Source organism: Chenopodium quinoa, unplaced genomic scaffold (genome assembly GCF_001683475.1).
Source record: "Chenopodium quinoa cultivar QQ74 unplaced genomic scaffold, ASM168347v1, whole genome shotgun sequence".
In the NCBI taxonomy this organism is placed as follows: Eukaryota; Viridiplantae; Streptophyta; class Magnoliopsida; order Caryophyllales; family Amaranthaceae; genus Chenopodium; species Chenopodium quinoa.
Window position 1 is genome coordinate 1908888 of NW_018742287.1, and position 20703 is coordinate 1929590.

At 33.3% G+C, this 20703-nt stretch overlaps 3 protein-coding genes and 1 pseudogene across 5 annotated transcripts; 2 read left to right on the forward strand and 2 right to left on the reverse strand.

The window, feature by feature from the left end:
- The first annotated feature begins 6807 nt into the window (after positions 1-6807).
- LOC110685217 lies at positions 6808-12887 on the forward strand. Of its 3 annotated transcripts, none has more exons than XM_021861719.1 (9): positions 6808-6989; positions 8725-8857; positions 9120-9471; positions 9590-11200; positions 11297-11477; positions 11706-11828; positions 11922-12059; positions 12148-12351; positions 12459-12884. In XM_021861719.1, exons 2-9 carry the CDS (start codon positions 8770-8772, stop codon positions 12645-12647), a joined length of 2886 nt encoding a protein of 961 aa, XP_021717411.1. In that variant the 5' UTR covers positions 6808-6989; positions 8725-8769; the 3' UTR covers positions 12648-12884. The 3 variants fall into 3 exon arrangements, with proteins under 3 accessions (XP_021717411.1, XP_021717405.1, XP_021717396.1); XM_021861713.1 differs by lacking the exon at positions 6808-6989 and having other exon boundaries at positions 7216-8857; positions 9590-10589; positions 10707-11200; positions 12459-12887; XM_021861704.1 differs by lacking the exon at positions 6808-6989 and having other exon boundaries at positions 7216-8857.
- Positions 12888-13528: 641 nt separating this feature from the next.
- LOC110685236 (protein FAR1-RELATED SEQUENCE 1-like) lies at positions 13529-14687 on the reverse strand. Its single transcript, XM_021861728.1, has 2 exons — positions 14038-14687; positions 13529-13946 (listed from the first exon to the last, which is right to left on the reverse strand). Exons 1-2 carry the CDS (start codon positions 14593-14595, stop codon positions 13929-13931), a joined length of 576 nt encoding a protein of 191 aa, XP_021717420.1. The 5' UTR covers positions 14596-14687; the 3' UTR covers positions 13529-13928.
- LOC110685708 (protein FAR1-RELATED SEQUENCE 5-like) lies at positions 14674-16347 on the reverse strand. Its single transcript, XM_021862236.1, has one exon. It carries the CDS (start codon positions 16345-16347, stop codon positions 14674-14676), a length of 1674 nt encoding a protein of 557 aa, XP_021717928.1.
- Positions 16348-18185: 1838 nt separating this feature from the next.
- LOC110685717 lies at positions 18186-20053 on the forward strand (annotated as a pseudogene).
- Positions 20054-20703: the final 650 nt, after the last annotated feature.

Sequence of the window (20703 nt, forward strand, 5' to 3'; positions counted from 1 at the left end):
TAAGCGACATAGGAAATGGGTTATCACTGTATGCACACTTGTCCGGAAGGACAAGTGGGAGATTGAAAGGAATGGTGTCCTTCCAACAAGTGTATTACTCTAATAGAGGGTTCAGAATTATCAGGAAGCTAATTCTTCATTGAGATCAAGTGATCAGAATGCCTGGGTGGAGGTCGCTTCCGATCTGTAATTAATATTACAGCTTTGTCTCGACTGAACCCTTCGGGTCGAACCCAAACGAACTGCCGATCCGAACCGACGAATCAATCCGAAGGATTTGATGAGTCACTAGAGTATTACGAACATAGACGTCGGATATCGAGCCTAGGGCGTCGAGACCGAGCGTCGCAAAATCAACAACCAACTAGTTCGAGCGTAGCCGTAGTATCACATTGGCCTAGCCATGTGGACGCTAGCTAGGCTAGCTCTAGCTAGCATGCACTTTGCATGCCTAGGCGCACCATGTGTGTGCTAGGAGCACCATGTGTGCTAGACGAGGCATGGGTGCTAGGCACATCATGCGTGCTAGGCGCACACGCAAGTGCTGCGTGCCTAGTGCTATCACAAGGCCCAGCCTAGCTAGCACTAGCGCCCTAGCATGTCTTGCTTGCCAGGCATATGCGCAAGGCAGCCTAGCATAGCACCTCGCAACAGCCAGCAAGCTTGTTGGGCTATACGTGTGCGCATGGGCTATCGCCACGCACCAGCCATCATGCATGTTGGGCTGTGCATGCGTGCATCGCCTAGGCAGTAGCACTTCGCTAGGCATCGCCCAGGCACCAGCACTACGCCAGGCAGCACGTAGCGCCCAGCAGCATGTAGCACGCACATGCTGGGTGTGCTGGCCAGTGCGTGCTAGCTTGTGCGTGCTGGGAACTGATGTTGTGCGTGCTAGCTGTGCTGGCTGGTGCATGATGGCGTGCTAGCTGGCTGCCAGCCAAGCAGCCTTTATGCCTGTTTAGGAGAGGTTGGGACCAAGGCCTCAAGGCTTCCCTTGGGGATCAAGGCAATGGTCCCCCCCATTGGTTTTGGTCCTCACCTAACCAATTCTCTCCTCTTGACACTTGTTGCTTAGTGATTGCATTTTCTTTATAATTTATTTTGGAATTAAATAAATTAGTGAAAATGCAACTATCCCACATTGATCATGAATGGGAAGAGCAAGTTGCATTTCCCTATAAATATCCCATGATTGGGCATTTGAAAACCAACTTGAGTGGAACTCAAAAAGGCATCTCTTATTATTGAGAAAACCTTTAAGTTCGTAAAACTCTAGTTTTATACTTGGTCAAGTCTCGACTAACCCTCGAGATGAAGATCGTTCGGGTCGGGTCGTGGGTAAGAGTCGTTGGAGGCCGTCACGCTTGTGAGGCTTAATAGCTTCGAAGTAAGAGCTCGGTTTGCTAGCGAAGCACGCTTCAAGGGTATTACTTCTTTATCCCTTTTCTTAATTATTGTTTAATTATGTTTATGCATGCTTTATTGCTTTAATTATTGGGGCGGGTCTTGGGCGGGATTCTCTTCCGCGTAGCGTTGGACGCTACGAAACTCAACAATCTCAGCTCCCTCCTCCTTCATCTCAGATCTCCTCATCTCCCTCATCCTTCCTCTCTCATCTCATATTTCGTCTTCTGCAATTTTCGAGCTTTCTCTCTCCTCTGAAAATGGCAAGTTGTTCATGACTTCTCAGATCTTCCTGTAACAATTTTAAGAAGAGAAGATTGATAATAGAGAAGAAGAGCATAGATCAAAGAAAGAGAAGAAGAACAAGAAGAAGACGAAGGAAGAAGAAAGAAGAAAGAATAAAGCAAAGATTTTTTTTTTCAGTAACCCGTAAATTAGGGTTCTCTAGTGATTAGGGTTTTTCAATTGGGGGTTAAATTAAAGCAATTTCAGTCAATTAATAAGGGTATTTTGCTCGAATTATCATTTTAAAAACTGGGTAAGTTTTAATTTGTAAAAATATATGGTCTTTTGAGATTTTTTCATTCGAATTTCATTTTTTGGTGTTTTGAATCATAAAGCATTTTAAAGAAATTGGTGGTATTGGTGGGCGAGACTGGCGGTGGGAATCGAAGGGTGATTCGGGAAGGGAGAGGGTAGTTTTCGGGGCTGGGGGTGGGAATCGAAGGGTGATTCGGGGAGGGGGGTTGATTTCGTTGAGTATGTGGTGGGGGAGAGGGGATTCCAGTGGTGGGGGATGAGGAGAAGGGCTGCGGAGGATGGGGGATGGGAAGGGGGCTGTCGGAAAATAGGGAAAGATGGTGGTGGACTGGTGGTGGGGTTGTCGTGGGTGGGGATTCGAAGAATACAAAGAGGGGAAGAGCGAAAGAGTGAGTGTAGTTACAAACGTTCCTAACCTATCCCTTCTCTTTTCTTTTCTTTTCTTCTCTTCTCTTGTCCAGATCCACAGTTTCTCTGTAAATTTGGAATAAGGTTACAATAAAAAATAAAAATTGTATGAACCAATTAATCAAGCATCATATACCAACCACCCTTATTTTCCTGGGCAATCTATGCCACCTTCAATTCATAATCCTTCATTCTCATACCCTCAATTTCAATCTCTCTCCTCTAACCCTTCTGTCTCTCTTCCTCTTTATGCTTATACCCCAGGTTCGGGTCCTGGGCAATATCCATCAAATATTTCGGGTTTTGGAGCACAACCTGATTATTCGGACCCGGGTGCTGCTTCAGCAAATTGGGTTGTCAAACAATCTACCCCTGTTACTTATTCTGTGGTATGTTTTCGTTTTCTCTGAAAATGGATAGTTGTCGAAAGTTTGTTGGTTGTTTTAAATTGAATTTATGATTTATGATTGAGTTTTATGTGTTCTTGATGGAGTAAAGCATAAATATGTGTACTCAACTATGGGTATGTTGCATACCTTTAATAAAATAACTTGACCTCTTTCTCCATTTACTTAATTCATTTTTCTCAATTGTACTGTAATATTTTCAAGATTTCCTACAATCTTTATAATTAATAATTATACTATAAATGATTTTATAGTTTATGCAGATTCTTAATTTTAATAATTCGATTAATATCTTATTTTAATTTAGATTATGTGATATTCATCTGATCCAATCTTTGCACATTACTGTTTGTGAAATTCAAAATTCTTTTTTTTGTTTCTTTCTGATTTATTTTCACTACTTTTTCGGAATTTTTGCTGATAATCGGATTATACAGGGACATTGTTTGGTGGAGGGTTTTTTTAATTTATTTTTTGTGCTTTGATTAATCTTTGTAACTAAGTACTTTAAAAAAAAACATTCTTTGTAACTAAGTATTGCGAGTTGTAAATTCTACTAAACTAGTTAGTTGTATGTACGGGTTAAATTTATTTGTGAACTATTTATTTATTAAATGTTGTTTTATTGGAGAGGTTTTTATATACACCTGGTTGCCCAGTGCATCCACAAGTGTTTTGTTGAAATTCTGATAATTGCTTTTTATTTAATCTTTGAACGAAGAGCAAAATATAACCTTAGTTGCACCGTGCATCGTGCATCATGCACCCGTGTATATAAAAAATTTTAGTTGTATTCAGATTGCTCTTGGATTGAACTTAGACCAAAAAGCACGTAACACACAAATTGTATCATAATTGTAGTAAAAGGAAATAAATTTAATGCTATCATATGAAACATTTAAGGGGGTGTCAAAACTATCATTCTAAACCTTGACATCTTCAATAGTAATTAATTGTTACATCTAAGCTTCTCATAGCAAATCATCACTAATAATGATAATTTCCATCTTTGTGATACTCATTTCACCCCTTGTAAAGATAATTAAAGAGATATTTGAAAGTGTTTGACTCATCCGTCATCCCTGTCCCTGTCAATGTTAAACATTTTTGCGATTAAAATTGAAATCCTACTACAAAACAAAACATTTTTTTTTCTAAATAATCCTAGCTACATTTAATCCGGATCAAAATTACAAAGTAACAACAAATCAAAGTGAAGGGTAAATACAAATAAACACTAATGCAAACCGTGGCAAACCAAATCACCCAAGTCAAAAAGCCATGAATTTACACATACATTTAGAAAAATTCCGTTACATAACAAAATGGTAATAGTAAATCAAACAATTCAAGTTACTCAAAAAAAAAAAAAAAAAAAAAAAAAAATCAATGGACGAAAAAACTAAATGAATTTGAGAAGTGGTAACTCGATTGAAACCCTAATAACAAAAAGTTTTCTTTTTTTTTTTCTCCAGAATCAATAACCATCACCATCATCATCAAAATAAATACGAAAGCTAAATTCGAAAGTCTATCTCAATGTAAAACAATAAATATGAGAGAAAAAGGTTAAAATTAAGGAATTTGCATATAGTATTGGTATGATAATGATAGAAAACTAAAAATGTTAGGAAAAGCCTGAGATTGAATTGGGGGAGGGAGTAAGAAATAGAAATACAAACTGAAGAGTGAAAAACGGGAGGCTTATGAGTGAAATAATGAAAGAAAAGAGAATGAATAAAAAGAAACTGATATTTATTTTGGCGTAGGAAGGAAGTTATAAAGAGAAAGAGGAGAAAAATGATTGAAGAGGCAAAGCATTGCCATTGAATATGATGGAATTCATGGAAAACTTCAATCAAACTTAACGGAAACAAATAACAAAACCAAACAAAAAAATCCAAAAAAAGGACATGTAGCATTTAAGTTTCCTGTCATTAAATCTTACTATATGTTTTTTTAAAAAAATTTAAATCTTAGTATATTCTATTTTAAGCATTGAAGATGTGGAATTGGTTCAAATTGGATCACTTAGGTTTTTGAATATTAGCAGGTGGGTTGTCTGACATAGTGAATTGTAGTGAAATATATATATATATATATATATATATATATATATATATATATATAAATATATATATATATATATATATATATATATATATATATATATATATATATATATACGGGAGGGTTTCGCTAAAAACAGGGCTTATGGTGAAAACTAAAAACAGCAAATCTCAGCCATTGATTATTAATGATATAATCTAACGGTTGAAATACAAGGTATACAAAATCTTAGCAAATTTCAGCAAATCCTCTGTTAATTTTGCTGAAAAACGCAAAATCTCAGCAAATTTCAGCAAATCCTCTTTTCATCTCATTATCAAATCGTCAATTCCTCAATTCGTCAAATTTTAGGGCTACTTTGATTATTTACTCCCAAAATTGAGGGCTCGTGATTCTTCAATAATTTGGGGCTTCCTCAATAATCTTAGTAAGTGTTCTTCATTCTTTAATTTCTGTTTTTAGCTGAATTTCTAGTTGATTGCGGCTTACAATACCGATATAACTGTGATTATTTCCTTGTATATAAGCTGAATTTCTTGAATTTCTATTTGATTGCTCTGTTTTTTAGTTTCAATCTCATCAACTTGTAGTTTCAATCCTCATCAACAATATGCTCTTTTTTCGTTTTTGTATAAATATTTGCAATATATATATATTTTTTTTATATTAAAGTTTTTTTTTCCTGGATATATGATATTAAACACTAGGAGAAATTGTTGCACATAAGGTGTTTGTGTATTTGCTTAAATGACTATAACCTTGCTTAATACGATATAGTAACTCTTTTTTATGATACCATAAACATATATTTTAGACTGTTTTTGTTGGTGTCCAGTTAGTTGCACCATGGAATGGATTATTTTATTATAGTACCCATTTTAAACCATATATTTGATATTATATGCAGACAATGCAAGAGGAGTCAGAAGAAGGTAGTTGCTCAAATACATCTACAACTACCAATGTTGCTGAAAACTTACCGTCACTAAAGGGCCCAAGTGTGTGTTACACTCCCAGAGGAACAAAAGAGTTTATACCGTGTTGTCCCCCTGAACTAAAGCCTACACTTGGTATGCTTTTTGATTCCTTACTTAAAGGTGTTGATTTTTATAAGCAATATGCTAGATTTGGTGGGTTTGTGGTAAGACTAGGTACTGAAAAGAGAATTAAAGATAGTGATAAAGTCTACTTGAAATATTTACATTGTAATAAACAAGGGTTTACGAAGGATGGTGAAACTAAAGCAAAAGTTTCTAACAAAGATAAAAATCCTAAAGCTAGAAAAAGAACCATAAATCGTGTTGGATGTAATGCAATGATTGGGTTTAGAGAACGTTCAGATGGAAAATGGATGGTTTATGTCTTTCATGAATCTCATAGCCACAATCTTGCTTCTCCCAACACAATGAATTTTTTGGCAAATGTTGGAAACCTTAAACTTGGCCAGAAAAAATTCATTTTTGACAACTCTAGATTGAACATTGGTCCAAACAAGTCTTATAAGTTGATGAAAGAACATCTTGGTAGCTATGATAATATAGGTGCAACATTGAATGATTTCAAGAACTTTAATCGAGACTTGAAAGCTTACATACAAGAGAAAGATGCTTCGATGTTTATAAACAATTTGAAAGAAAAAGCTGAAAACAGTGAAGGTGCCTTTTTCTTTGAGCATTGTATGGATGAACATCAACGCTTGACAAGAGTATTTTGGGCAGATGCAATTAGTAGAAAAAATTATTCGTTGTTCTGTGATATGATTACATTTGATACAACATTTGACACCAACAAATACTCTATGGTTTTTGCCCCATTTACGGGTGTTGATCACCATATATATAGGATTAGGATCATGTAAAAACAAGTCTTAGGGTGAAAACATGAAAACAATTAATCCCAGCCGTAGATTATAATCTAACGGATGATATTTAATGTATATATATCCTAATTTTCTCTCTCCTCCCCCGAAAACACTTTCTCTTTCCTCTGTTATTTTCTTCCTCCTCTTCCTTCTCTCTTCACTTTCTCTCTCCTAATTTCTCGACATTAGCGAACTCCTTCAGCAACACCGCTTCAATTACCATCAGCGAACTCCTTCAGCAACACCGCTTCAATTACTTTGATTTTTAGCAATTTCTCAGCTCTACGATCTATTATCAGGTGAGTTCTTTGTGGTAATTTCGCTATTTTTGCACGATTTGAGGTTATTAGGTTTCTGAAATTTTGTTTGCTGGAATTTCATGAGTACTTTTTTGTAGATTCAACCGAAAATTTAATGTCTATTATGTTTTCGTGTATGATTTTTGTTTAATTTTGTAATTTTGCATGTTTTTTTATTTTATTTTTTCGATTTGATTTTATTTTTTGAATTTCAACTTAAGTTTCGTTTTAGTAGAAGTATTTTTTAAATGTATTTTGTTTAATTTTTCTTAATTTAAGTAAACTAGGTTTTTATGTGTATTTTTGCTCGAAATTCTGCTTTTGTTGTTCTTCTTCATCTTCTTAGTAACACGATTTTTGTTGAGCATAATTTTGTTTTTGTTGATTTCGAGTTTAGCTGATTTTTGTGGATTTTGATTTCGAATTAATGCCTGTTAGGAATGCGAATAACTAAAATGCGAATTGTGTGTGTGTGTTTGTGTTTGGAGTAGTTAATTTGAATTTTGAGTAATTTGAAGTGTTTTTAGTGGATTTGTGAGTGAATTCGGGAGAGTTTGGAGTAGTTAATTCGAATTTTGAGTAATTTGAAGTGTTTTTAGTGGATTTGTGAGTGAATTCGGGAGAGTTTGGAGTAGTTAATTCGAATTTTGAGTAATTTGAAATGTTTTTAGTGGATTTGTGAGTGAATTAGTGAGAGTTTGGAGTAGTTAATTCGAATTTTGAGTAATTTGAAGTGTTTTTTAGTGGATTTGTGAGTGAATTAGTGAGAGTTTGGAGACATAAATTAGCTACACTGGTTCCTGCTTCCACTTGGTGTCCAACTCGATTTGTATTTTCCCGTGTTCCGTTTGGTGTAGGCAACAGGAATGGTCATCAATCTCTTGCTAATGATGATCTGGAATTGAGACCTGACCAACATGGTGACATGTTTGGAGATGGACTAACTGCCTTGGTTGCATTGGTGTTCCTTGATGATGTTGTGTTTCTCTCTTACAACCTGTCTTTTCTTATTTGTGATTTGAAGTGGTTTCAGCTGCATCAAATGTCATTAGGTTCCTACATGAATTATTTGCCTTTTGCACTTAGATAAATTTTCTGGTGTTTGTGATATTGATGCAAAGACTCTTTCCACATCAACCGTAGAAAGAAAGAAAGAAAGAAAGAACATAAAGTATGAAGAATGCTTCCTGGTTTAAGATACTGACTTTGATTCTATATGTCCGATTTTTGGTGTTGAGAGCAGATTGCTTAAGCGACTAACCCAGGAACAAACATCTGGGGTGGATTTGTGATAGATTGCTTCTGATCATGCTAAATCGACATCTACATGACTTTCTTGACTGTTGAAAAGTGTACTTCTAGTCTGACATATGTGCATGGTTAATTTGACTCTGTACTGGATTTTGCTTCAAAATTTCTGAATTAGGCCTGTTTTGAACTTGAATCAAGGTAGCCAGAATTCGAGGATTTGGATACCTTAGTTTGATCTGATTTTCACTGCCCTGACCTGACTTGAATTGATTTTTTTATTCGTAAACAAATTGGTTGTCAAAAGACATAAATATGAATATGACCTGAACTTGTTCTAAACCAAACCAAAATAAACTGAATCTTTTTGGAGGGGTGTTGGACTATGTTATTTTTGAAGTTTTGTTTTAAAAAAAGGTCACTATGCCATAAAAAGAGGCAACTACTTTGGTTTCTTTTGTTTATCTTTTTGTATGTCTTGTTACAGGGTGCAACAAGGATTTTCATTCGATTTGGATTAGATTTTATAACTATGGTGAGAACTAGAGGTGGTGCTACTTTTAAAAAAAGGAGAGGCCTTCGTAGCTCAACAGGAGGAGTTAAATTGAAAGATACAGGAGGTATGATGAATGTTTGATTTTTGGATTATTAACCTTAATATACTAGTTGCTCTATTATGATAGTCTCCTAATACTATAGAATGTAGGTCCCTATATTAATATAAAAGTTACTATATTATTAGTTCTCTATGTAACTGAAAAAGGTCACTATATCAATGACAATGATTATTATTTTTAAGTTATTAGTTTGCTATATTATAATTGTTTGCTAGATTAAAATGAAGATAATTGTATATATAACTATATGCTTGCGTGTTTTTAGCATGTATCAATCTCGATCATGAAGATGAAGAGCATATTGATGATGGAAGCAAAATGATCGATGATGATACTAACAGAGATAAAGATGCTTGTATTGAAAAAGGATTGAAAAAGAAAGCTATCACTAAGAAAAAGAAACCTTCTAACATTGAGAATGCTATACCTTTGTCAACTGTGATGGAAGGAAAGAAGGGGAATAAGTCTTCTTCTTCACATGCTATTGTTTTGCCAGCTAAGAAGAGAAAGTTGGATGAAAATGAAGGTCTTAAAGTGAAGAAAGTGAAGGCAAATAAGGATAAGAACATTGTGATTCATAGGCAAGAATCTGCAATCATAGATAGTGATGTACATATGTAAGTGAATATTTGTTTCTTTTTTTTGAAGTTTTGTTTAAAAAAAAGGTCACTATGCTATAAAAAGAGGCTACTATTTTGGTTTCTTTTGTTTATCTTTTCGTATGTCTTGTTACAGGGTGCAACGAGGATTTAAAACACGTTGCAGGCCATTTCATTTAGTAGAGATGATTAAAACTTTTTCAGATGATCAAATCAAGGCTGTTAAAGAAATTGGCTTTGGAGGTTTGTTATCTTTGAAGGTGAAACGAACTGCAACTGATATGCTATCATGGTTGGTAGATTGTTTTGATCATGGTAGCTGCATGTTTACTATTGATGGTAAAAAAGATTTTGTTGTGACTGAATTTGATGTGTATGATGTTTTTTGCCTTCCTTGCAAAACATCTAAGAAAGTTGAAGAAATTTCTCGTTGTGCTAATGTCATCAACCCTGATTATGATTTAAAGGTTAAATGGAGGTCTCATTTTGGTCTTATGGGTGAGAATGATCAGATTCCTTTGGGTTTTTTGGAATCTAAGATCCCTTTACTAGTAGATGGTGGGGAAGAATTCAGACAGCTTTTTATCATGCATGCTTTTTCAAGTTTTTTAGCACCTACGTCCAACAGAACTGTGGATTTGAGAATTGTAAAATGTTTGGTTGATGTTAATCAAATAAGAATTTATAATTGGTCAAAATATGTCTTAGATAGACTTTGTGAAGCTGTGAAGAGCTACAAAGAAGGAAATATAGAATGGTTTTGTGGTTGTGTTTTGATGTTAGAGATTATCTATTTTCATCGATTGAGGTTTAGGAATGTTGTGTTAAATTCTACAATACCTTTAATTCAACATTGGACTGATGTGGATATAAGAGATAGAATTAGAAATGAAAAGTTGTCCAAGGGTTTTGGGTGTGGAATTCTTGAGTTTGATACATATCCAGTGAGTGAGAAGTTGCAATTTGAGGATGGACAAGTTGTTTGTAATCAATTCAAGGAAGCTCCTGTGAATCAAACTTCTGGAAAAGAATCTGTTGTTTATGAAGGTGTCCGTAGCAATGTTAAGGGTGTTATTCAGTTTGAGCTACCTGCCAGTTCAATGTCTAATGAGGAAATCCGTTCAATTGCTATTGATGTAAGTATTTTACCCTTTAATTCTGTCTGTCTGTTTGGTTTTTTCTTTTTTTTTTTTTTTTTTTTTTTTGTCACAAATTATTTTATTAAATCTAAGTGGTACATTTTTTTTTCACAGGAAGTTTATGAGAAGTTTTTGCTCATGAAAAGAGATTTAGAAGTGGTATCTAACTTCTACATGAATGAGTTGAAAGTGTTATTTCAGACTCGTAAATCTAATGATGCTTCAACTTCGACACCTCCAATGTCCCAAACTGATTTATTCTTTATGAATCCTCGTGTTCATGAAATTGTTGATGAGATTGTGTCTCTTGTAAATTGGGTAAGCAAAGTGCCTAATGGTTTGGATGATGATGATATTGATGATAATGGTGCACCTGCAAAAGAGATTAATGTTGTAGTTGGTGAGGTTCCAAGGATAGGTTTTGAGCATGTTTTGAGTAATGGAAAATCTAAATGCTCCCTTGCTATGGATGTTAGTCTCTTTGGTGATAAAGTTACATATGTAACTGAATATATGAAGTCAAGTAATAAGGATATGAAGGTTTTGGATGCAGTTGTCCAGGAACTTGTTGACTACTGCATTAGTGATTATCATGGTTTCGATCTCAAGTAAGTCATGTCATTGTTCTTTTTGTTATTTATTTTCAAATTTTAATAATAAGTGACTATGTTAATATACATGTGTCTTTTTATTTCCTTGTACAGTGAGGTGTTGGTATCTTTTGGCAAACCATTTGAGATTACAAGGAATGAATTCCTTTCATTAGGTGCACCGGCTATTGCTATATCTTCTGTTATTATTGATTGTTGGGCTATGTTGCTTAATGAAAACCAGAAGAGTAGTGCACATGGACCTCAAAAACTATATTTTGGTGTTTCTCAAAGTGTAAGTATCTTTCGGCTATTTAGTTACTACATCATTATAATGGTAGTTGTTCATTATAAAAAATTCATAAATTAATTTCACTATGTATTGAAAACAGTCACTATGATTCATAAATTAATTTCACTATGCAATGAAAACAGTCACTATGTAATGCAAGTAATTACATTTAAGAAAAATAACTCTACCTTCTAATTTTTTTAATATTTATTAATGTTTGTTCTTTTTTAGGCTTTTTTACTGAAAGTTGCAAACACAGATAGTAACACACAAGACATTGACAAGCTATTTGACATTTGGTCAAGATGGTTGTTCATTCCTTGCAATGATTTTGATATTGCAAATGTTGAGTTGGTAATACATTGCAAATGTTGACAATCATTTTTCAACTAAGTACTTTTATATTAAGTTTTTCAAGCTTAATAGTTGTTTATTTATTTATTGCAGATATTTGTTCCTATACTCTTGAATGAGCACTTTTTCCTAATTGTTGTGAATTTGAAGGAAGAAAAGCTTCAGTTCATAGATAATATGAGTTATGATACAAAGTACATGAGTGAGGTTGAGAAGTTCTCTGATGTTCTGGTAAAAATATGATATTTTGGATTTTATTTGTATTTTTCTAGTTAGGATATGCTTCATGGAACCTAAAGTATTAATTTATTTTGCCTAGAGTGATATGCTGAGTACTTTTCTTGATCAACGCCTTCCTCAAAGTAATGACTCAGTGAAGAACATGATTGAGTATACTTTGGAGTCACCTTCTGTAAATTGGAAGTCTGGAAAACAGAAGAATAATGATAGTGGCATTTATACTATGGTCAGCATGCTTTACTTTGATGGAGCTGATGTGTTCGACTGCAATGTTTTGAAAACGGTTATCTCGTCTCATTTTTTTTATTTGGCTTTCAATTTTTATTATATTAACTATTTCCTCCATGGAATTTAACTAGCTTTTTTATTCTAATTTTTGCTTAAATTTAGGTTTCAACTAGACGGACATTGAGAGCTCAGATTGCTGCTACTCTGGTATTATCTGATATGAACATTGTCAGAGATGAAGTTCTTGAAAAGCTATCTGAATTCAGATTAATAAGGAGTCAAGTTGCAAAAGATGTTTTTGATGGGATTAAGAAGAAAACAAAGCAAGGTAAAAAGGAAAAGAAAGTATAGGCAGACTAACGAATATGTGGATGAAGTTTTTTGCTCGGAAGTATTTGTATTTTGCACAGAAGTAGGAAATCTAATGTAATGATGTAGTTTGCATCAACAAATGGATAATCTGACAAAATTGTATAAGTGTTAATATAGAACAATATGATATGATTCCAGTTCATACAAAGCTTTTGAATTGGTGGTATTGGTAGTTCTTTTGATATGTAATCTTTAATTGACATTCAAGAAAGTTTAGTGAAATATATATTAGTTATAAATTTGGCGCCTATGTTATAAAAAAATGGTACCTATGTTATTTAAAAAGGTTTCTATATGATAAGGTCACTATGTATTTAAAAAGGTATCTATGTTATTTAAAAGGTTTCTATATTATAAGGTCACTATGTATTTAAAATGTTATTAGTTCAATGTGTTATATATAATTAAGTTATAATGCAAAATTATCACCATATTCATTATTATATTTTGTATACATATGTGACAAGTTTTCAAAGGACCTATGATAAATATGTACCTAAAAATGTCTAACTTTTTTTTATCTCTTAAAAAAGAAAAGAAAAACTTGAAAAAGGATATTATATTACTTTTTATAGTCATTATGTAAGTAAAATGGCATTATATGAGGTAAAAATTTCCAATTACTATGCGATGCAAAAGGATCACTATGAGATGCAAGAGCGTTACTATGTGATAAAAAAGATGTCTATAATAATCTGTCTCTATTTAAATAAAAGGTCACTATGTAAGGTAAAAGTGTCGTATTTATATTAATCTATTCTTAAGCTATTCATTTAGTATATCAATTAAAAGAACGAGCCCCTCCTTCCCTAACTTTGTATTGGCTTAATCGATGTGGATTAGAAGAATTGTTAAAATGTGAGTATTTTTTATACGGTTGTTATATCATAATAAAGGTCATTATATCACTAAAAAGGTTATCACGGAATAAGGTGTCAATACGATGAAAAAAAGTCACTATGACGTTAAAAACACATACTATAATATAAATTGAAGTTATCATATGCCAATATGTCACTACATCAAAATAACAATATAAAGGTCAATAAAAAGTTTAACAATAAAAGGTCACCCTATCAATAAAATTTGAGCAATAAAAGGTCCCTGTTTAATATATGTGAAACAATAACAATCACTATATCAATAAAAAGGGCACTATAGCACTATGTTCTTTCTTTCCTCTCATCTCCTCTATTTCAGCACTAGGCTGTCAGTAGCCGATGTTGCTTCTTGTAAATATGAAGTGGTTTTGCAGCCTTTCTACTCTTCTTTGAAATCCTGAAATCATGTACACGAACATATATAAAGTGAAAATCTAGTGGGAAGTAAACATAGTACAAAATTTATTTATTTTTTTCTACAAAAATACCTCATTCAAGTTGGATTTTTTTTGCGGACAATTCCGACTATCATGGTTTGTTCTCTGACCACAAGTTCTACAAAGTCTATCTTTCCTTTGGCTTTCCTCAATAGCTATCTCTTTGTCAGATTTTTTCCTTTTTCCACTACCACTACCTTTGTTGGAAGACTTGTTTGGAGGAAGAATATCAACAACTATGTCATTAGATCCAACAAATAATTCGATGTGTTTATTTTTTGCCTCACGTTTATCAACTGGACTTATAGAATCCAAGTCTTTCATCTCATTTTCAAAAGATATTAGCTTAGACAACAATGACTCTAGGCATTCAACTTTCTCCTCACAAAGACTTACACATGAAAAAAACCTGCACCATAAATCACCAACTAGCTTTTGCTTCTTATCCTTCTCTGCCCCATCAAGCAAGTTGTTTAAGCCAAAAATTGGTTTCTTCATAGCTTCTTTAGTCCAACGATGTAAAACATATTGCCTTGGAATCTCAAATAAGAACTTTCCTTTCATGACAAAGAGAATGTGACGACATAATATTCCAACAGATTCAAACATTTTACAAGAGCATGAAGCATCATTAGAACACAAAACATATGTGACATGATAGCTTTTTTTCCTTGTGTTGTCAACAATTCAATATTGCTCAATCCCTTCTTCTTCTTTAATGGTAACATTACTTATACCACAATTGTACAAAGCATGCTTGAATTCCTTTTGGAATATGTAAAATACATTATGAGTGTAAGCAAATGCAGCATGCTTTTCCAAGTACAGGGGGGTGACAAGTTGGGGATGTGTAGTTTTTGAAGTAGCATTCAACTTGTCTTGTGTGTGCCTTTGAGCATCGATTGCAGATTCATAGCGAAACCACAACTCAACCAATAACAAATGCTGATTGGTGAAATTAGTGAAAAAGCTATTTTCACTCTCTGATCTTTGAGTTGACCTTAAAATCCCACCCATAAAAAGGTCACGAAAGTAGGAAGGAATCCACATATTCCTTATATTATACATATTTTTGAACCAATCTTCATTCACTAAATCAAATTCAGACATCACAGACTGCCAACCAATTTCAAATTCTTCTGGTTCAAGGTCTCTATTCCACACAACAGAGTTTAGTTTATGAAGAAAATCAGTTTCTAAGCATAATTTGGGCCCTACCTTTTGTGGCACTTTTTTCATAATGTGCCACATACAAAACCTATGTTTTGCCTTATCAAGAACTTTTTCAATTGCCACTTTCATCGCAGGGTCTTGATCTGTCATGATACAGGTAGGCTGACAGTTATTCATTGCCTTTAAGAAAGTTTCAAATAACCATTCAAAGGATTCAATATCCTCCTTTGCAAGTAAGCCTATCCCAAAAGTCACACACTTACCATGGTGATCAACACCCGTAAATGGGGCAAAAACCATAGAGTATTTGTTGGTGTCAAATGTTGTATCAAATGTAATCATATCACAGAACAACGAATAATTTTTTCTACTAATTGCATCTGCCCAAAATACTCTTGTCAAGCGTTGATGTTCATCCATACAATGCTCAAAGAAAAAGGCACCTTCACTGTTTTCAGCTTTTTCTTTCAAATTGTTTATAAACATCGAAGCATCTTTCTCTTGTATGTAAGCTTTCAAGTCTCGATTAAAGTTCTTGAAATCATTCAATGTTGCACCTATATTATCATAGCTACCAAGATGTTCTTTCATCAACTTATAAGACTTGTTTGGACCAATGTTCAATCTAGAGTTGTCAAAAATGAATTTTTTCTGGCCAAGTTTAAGGTTTCCAACATTTGCCAAAAAATTCATTGTGTTGGGAGAAGCAAGATTGTGGCTATGAGATTCATGAAAGACATAAACCATCCATTTTCCATCTGAACGTTCTCTAAACCCAATCATTGCATTACATCCAACACGATTTATGGTTCTTTTTCTAGCTTTAGGATTTTTATCTTTGTTAGAAACTTTTGCTTTAGTTTCACCATCCTTCGTAAACCCTTGTTTATTACAATGTAAATATTTCAAGTAGACTTTATCACTATCTTTAATTCTCTTTTCAGTACCTAGTCTTACCACAAACCCACCAAATCTAGCATATTGCTTATAAAAATCAACACCTTTAAGTAAGGAATCAAAAAGCATACCAAGTGTAGGCTTTAGTTCAGGGGGACAACACGGTATAAACTCTTTTGTTCCTCTGGGAGTGTAACACACACTTGGGCCCTTTAGTGACGGTAAGTTTTCAGCAACATTGGTAGTTGTAGATGTATTTGAGCAACTACCTTCTTCTGACTCCTCTTGCATTGTCTGCATATAATATCAAATATATGGTTTAAAATGGGTACTATAATAAAATAATCCATTCCATGGTGCAACTAACTGGACACCAACAAAAACAGTCTAAAATATATGGTTATGGTATCATAAAAAAGAGTTACTATATCGTATTAAGCAAGGTGTTAGTCATTTAAGCAAATACACAAACACCTTATGTGCAACAATTTCTCCTAGTGTTTAATATCATATATCCAGGAAAAAAAAACTTTAATATAAAAAAAAATATATATATATTGCAAATATTTATACAAAAACGAAAAAAGAGCATATTGTTGATGAGGATTGAAACTACAAGTTGATGAGATTGAAACTAAAAAACAGAGCAATCAAATAGAAATTCAAGAAATTCAGCTTATATACAAGGAAATAATCACAGTTATATCGGTATTGTAAGCCGCAATCAACTAGAAATTCAGCTAAAAACAGAAATTAAAGAATGAAGAACACTTACTAAGATTATTGAGGAAGCCCCAAATTATTGAAGAATCACGAGCCCTCAATTTTGGGAGTAAATAATCAAAGTAGCCCTAAAATTTGACGAATTGAGGAATTGACGATTTGATAATGAGATGAAAAGAGGATTTGCTGAAATTTGCTGAGATTTTGCGTTTTTCAGCAAAATTAACAGAGGATTTGCTGAAATTTGCTAAGATTTTGTGTACCTTGTATTTCAACCGTTAGATTATATCATTAATAATCAATGGCTGAGATTTGCTGTTTTTAGTTTTCACCATAAGTCCTGTTTTTAGCGGAACCCTCCCGTATATATATATATATATATATATATATATATATATATATATATACATTAAAGCTTCTCCGTATTAATCTGTAAATAATTCTTTGTACTAAAACAACAATTACTGACATCATTGCTAACCTCAAATGTATATATGTCACTCTCTCATGAAAAATGTTGCCGCTTAAATAAAAATAATAGCATCATAATTTTTTTTTTTAGGTTAAAGCTGTTTTTAATTCTTTGACTATTTTTCCTCTGGATAAGTGTGTATAGTCTCTAATACTATTTTTATCATTGAGTAAAATTATTTGGCATTTTTTTATTTGATAATACTTTCTCTTTATAACATCCGCATTCCCAATCTATATATCTATATATATGCCTATACTAAAATAGAGTTTTTTTTTTTTGGGGGGGAATTTTCCCTCCTAATCTCTACTTTATATATATTATTTTTGTATTATTAATTTGTCTAGGAACTCTATTATTTGATAATTAATTATTATAATTAACTTTTGAGCTACATTTTTCTAGATAATTCTACATTTGAATTTTAAATACCAATTTTTAAAACCCGAGCATGACTCGGGAAATATCTAGTTAGTGTTATATTTCACCTACCTAGTATAAGTAATTGTGACAATTATGTTTATACAAATGAAGTAAAATAATCATACTCGTGTACAGAGCAATATAAAATATTCTATACTTCATACGTAATGTTTATTACTATTATTAGCGCTTAAAGTTTTCCCTACGTATTAGAGTTTATACAAAAGTTTTACAAAGATTTCAACACTACAATATTTGCACATGATTTTTTAAAAAAAAAATTTATCTCATCACACAAGTCCCTATATTAATTATATATACCCTCTATCCATCTTTAAATCCGTATCTTTCCCCTGTATTAATATCTGAGAGAAACAACGTATTTTGTATGTAGCTGGCCAAACCATGTGGCCAGTTGTAAAACAACAAAAAGAATTATTGTAATATTGACTGAGTAATTCTGTACACTGACAAAGTAACTCCGATGTCATATTAGAATTTTTGCGAGAGAAGAAAAACTCAATTTCTATCTTAATTAATATCATCACTTGTAAGAATTCAATTAGAGAGAAAGAGATAGATGAGTGGACACGGGCAGGTCGTGCGTGTAACAGGAGCATCTGGCTTCATTGCTTCATGGCTTGTCAAACTCTTGCTTCTCCGTGGTTACACTGTCCATGCCACTGTTCGTGACTCAAGTAATTTTTTTTTTATTTATTTATTTATTTTTAATTTTGTAAATTTAATATGATTTGTTTTGGACATTTCATTTGGGGTAAATTGTTAGAATTGGACCAACATTTTAATTAATTAACCAATTATTCTTTGTTATTCAATTTGATTTTAGAAAATTAGAAGTATCTTAAGAATCAGTAAATCTCTGTTACTCACTGTGAGAAACGTTTTTGTTTTTCACAGTGACAGTTTCGTAAATAAAATGTACCACCGTGACTAAAGTGGTACAATTTTATCATCCATTTCGTAAATAAAATGTACCACCGTGACTAAAGTGGTACATTTTATTTACGAAACTGCCACTGTGAGAAACAAAAACGTTTCTCCCAGTGAGTAATGGGGCGCCCTCCTTAAGAATTCCATTGATATAATTGTTTCGTCAGATGATCAAACAAAGGTTGAACATTTGTTGGGGTTAGAAGGTGCAAAAGAAAGACTTCACCTATTAAAGCAAATTTAATTGAAGTGGGTTCTTTTGATTCTGCTATCTCTGGTTGTCATGGTGTTTTTCATACTGCTTCTCCTGTTCCTTTTGTTCTTTTTTGTTTCTTCAGAATTTTCTTATTGTCTGTTTACTTAATCTAATTTAATAATTAGTATGCGTGCCAAAAGGATATGTTGCGATCATAAAAAAAAAATTGGAGGAAGTTTTAACGTTAATGATGGAATGTTAGGACTCTTAGAAGACTTAAAACAATGAGCAACTCAGAAAATACTTAGGTAATTTCGTGTACGTGGGGGATGAGACTCGAACTTGAGACCGGGAGGATGGATTAACGAAAGGTTCTCATAGATGGTCATATGGAGGTGACTTTAGAATCTCAACATTTGTCTTGTGTAATGATAGTAAGTTCTTTTTTTTGTCCGGGAAGTGCATACCCCATTTCTTGTCAATCTATCATGGTTTGTTATCAATTTGTACAGTGATTATTGTAGCAACTTATTTTTTTTCCAAGTGGACTAGTAGCGTTTATACGTGTATCATCGGCGTCATTACATGAAAATGGCACTAAGGATGAGGTTGCATACATTTGAACTGCCACAAATGTTACCAAAGAGTGACAGATATTATGAATTCTAAGTTTGATACCTAAGAGTTTATGATATTACAAATTTATTCACTTATGGAGTAATTATGGAATATCATAGCTAAAGTAATTGTCCTTGCTTTGGTTTTTCAAAGGATTGTGGTCTGCACAATTTTACTACACCACCCTTCGGTATTGACTATATATTTTAATATTTCATTCACGTGTAAATTAAAACTTGATAATCATGTCTAAGGTTGTCTATCTAATTCCTGTATCCGATTTTATGTTTTGGGGGAAGATTGATCCTTCCATTATTCTTGTACTTCTTTATTTCAATTTCATAGAATATGAAGGTGTGAGTTATGGTGGTTGTGACTTTCAATATTTTAAGCTATCTATTCGACTATTCCTCAATTTTTCTAAGTACTTTGTCATTGGCAGGCTGATTTGGCTAGCAATCAAGGGAACAATCAACGTTCTTACCTCTTGTAAAAAGTTTTCTTCCGTTAAAAGAGTGAGTTTGACATCTTCAATGGCTGCAGTTTTGTTCACTGGAAAGCCTCGAGCTCCAAAGGTTGTTGTCTACGAAAGTTGGTTTTCTGATCCAGAGTGAAAGGATCACAATGGTAATGGAATAAACATATTAATACTCTAGAAGGGGGGTTGAATAGAGTATGGGCGTTTTTTGCAAAACTGAAAATGTCAAGGCCTTGAGATCAGTTGCAGGGCGGAATAAACTGATCTCTGTTCTATAAATCAAGGCTTTGAAAACAATTTAAAGTAAACCAGTTAGTAAGCAGAAGGTTATAAACGTTTGTTTTGGATTTTGCTAAAACAGTTTAAAACAAAGAACGAAAACAAGAATAAGCAAAAATAAAAACACAAGGAATTGTTACGAAGTTCAGCACAAAGGCCTACGTCTCCGCCTAGGGTTGTCCAACCCGTAGGATTTTAACCAACTTTTATTTCTTCCCTTAGAGTTCTAAAGCAACCTAGAAGATCTCACTATCTTCTTTCCGTAGTACTTCCCACTACACCTTAGACACTCAAATCCTAGAAATAAAAGCTAACACACTCAAACAACTTCGAGTATTATAATTTTACTACAAAGTGTATCACTCAAGTATTACAAAGTTTAGCACAAGTGAATACTCGTATTTTTCCCTCACTTTTAAGTAATAAAAAGTAGTAAACAATGAGAGAATTAAAGCTCTTAGAATAGCACAAGACTTCTTGAAAAACTTGGATAATAAAACCGGCTGA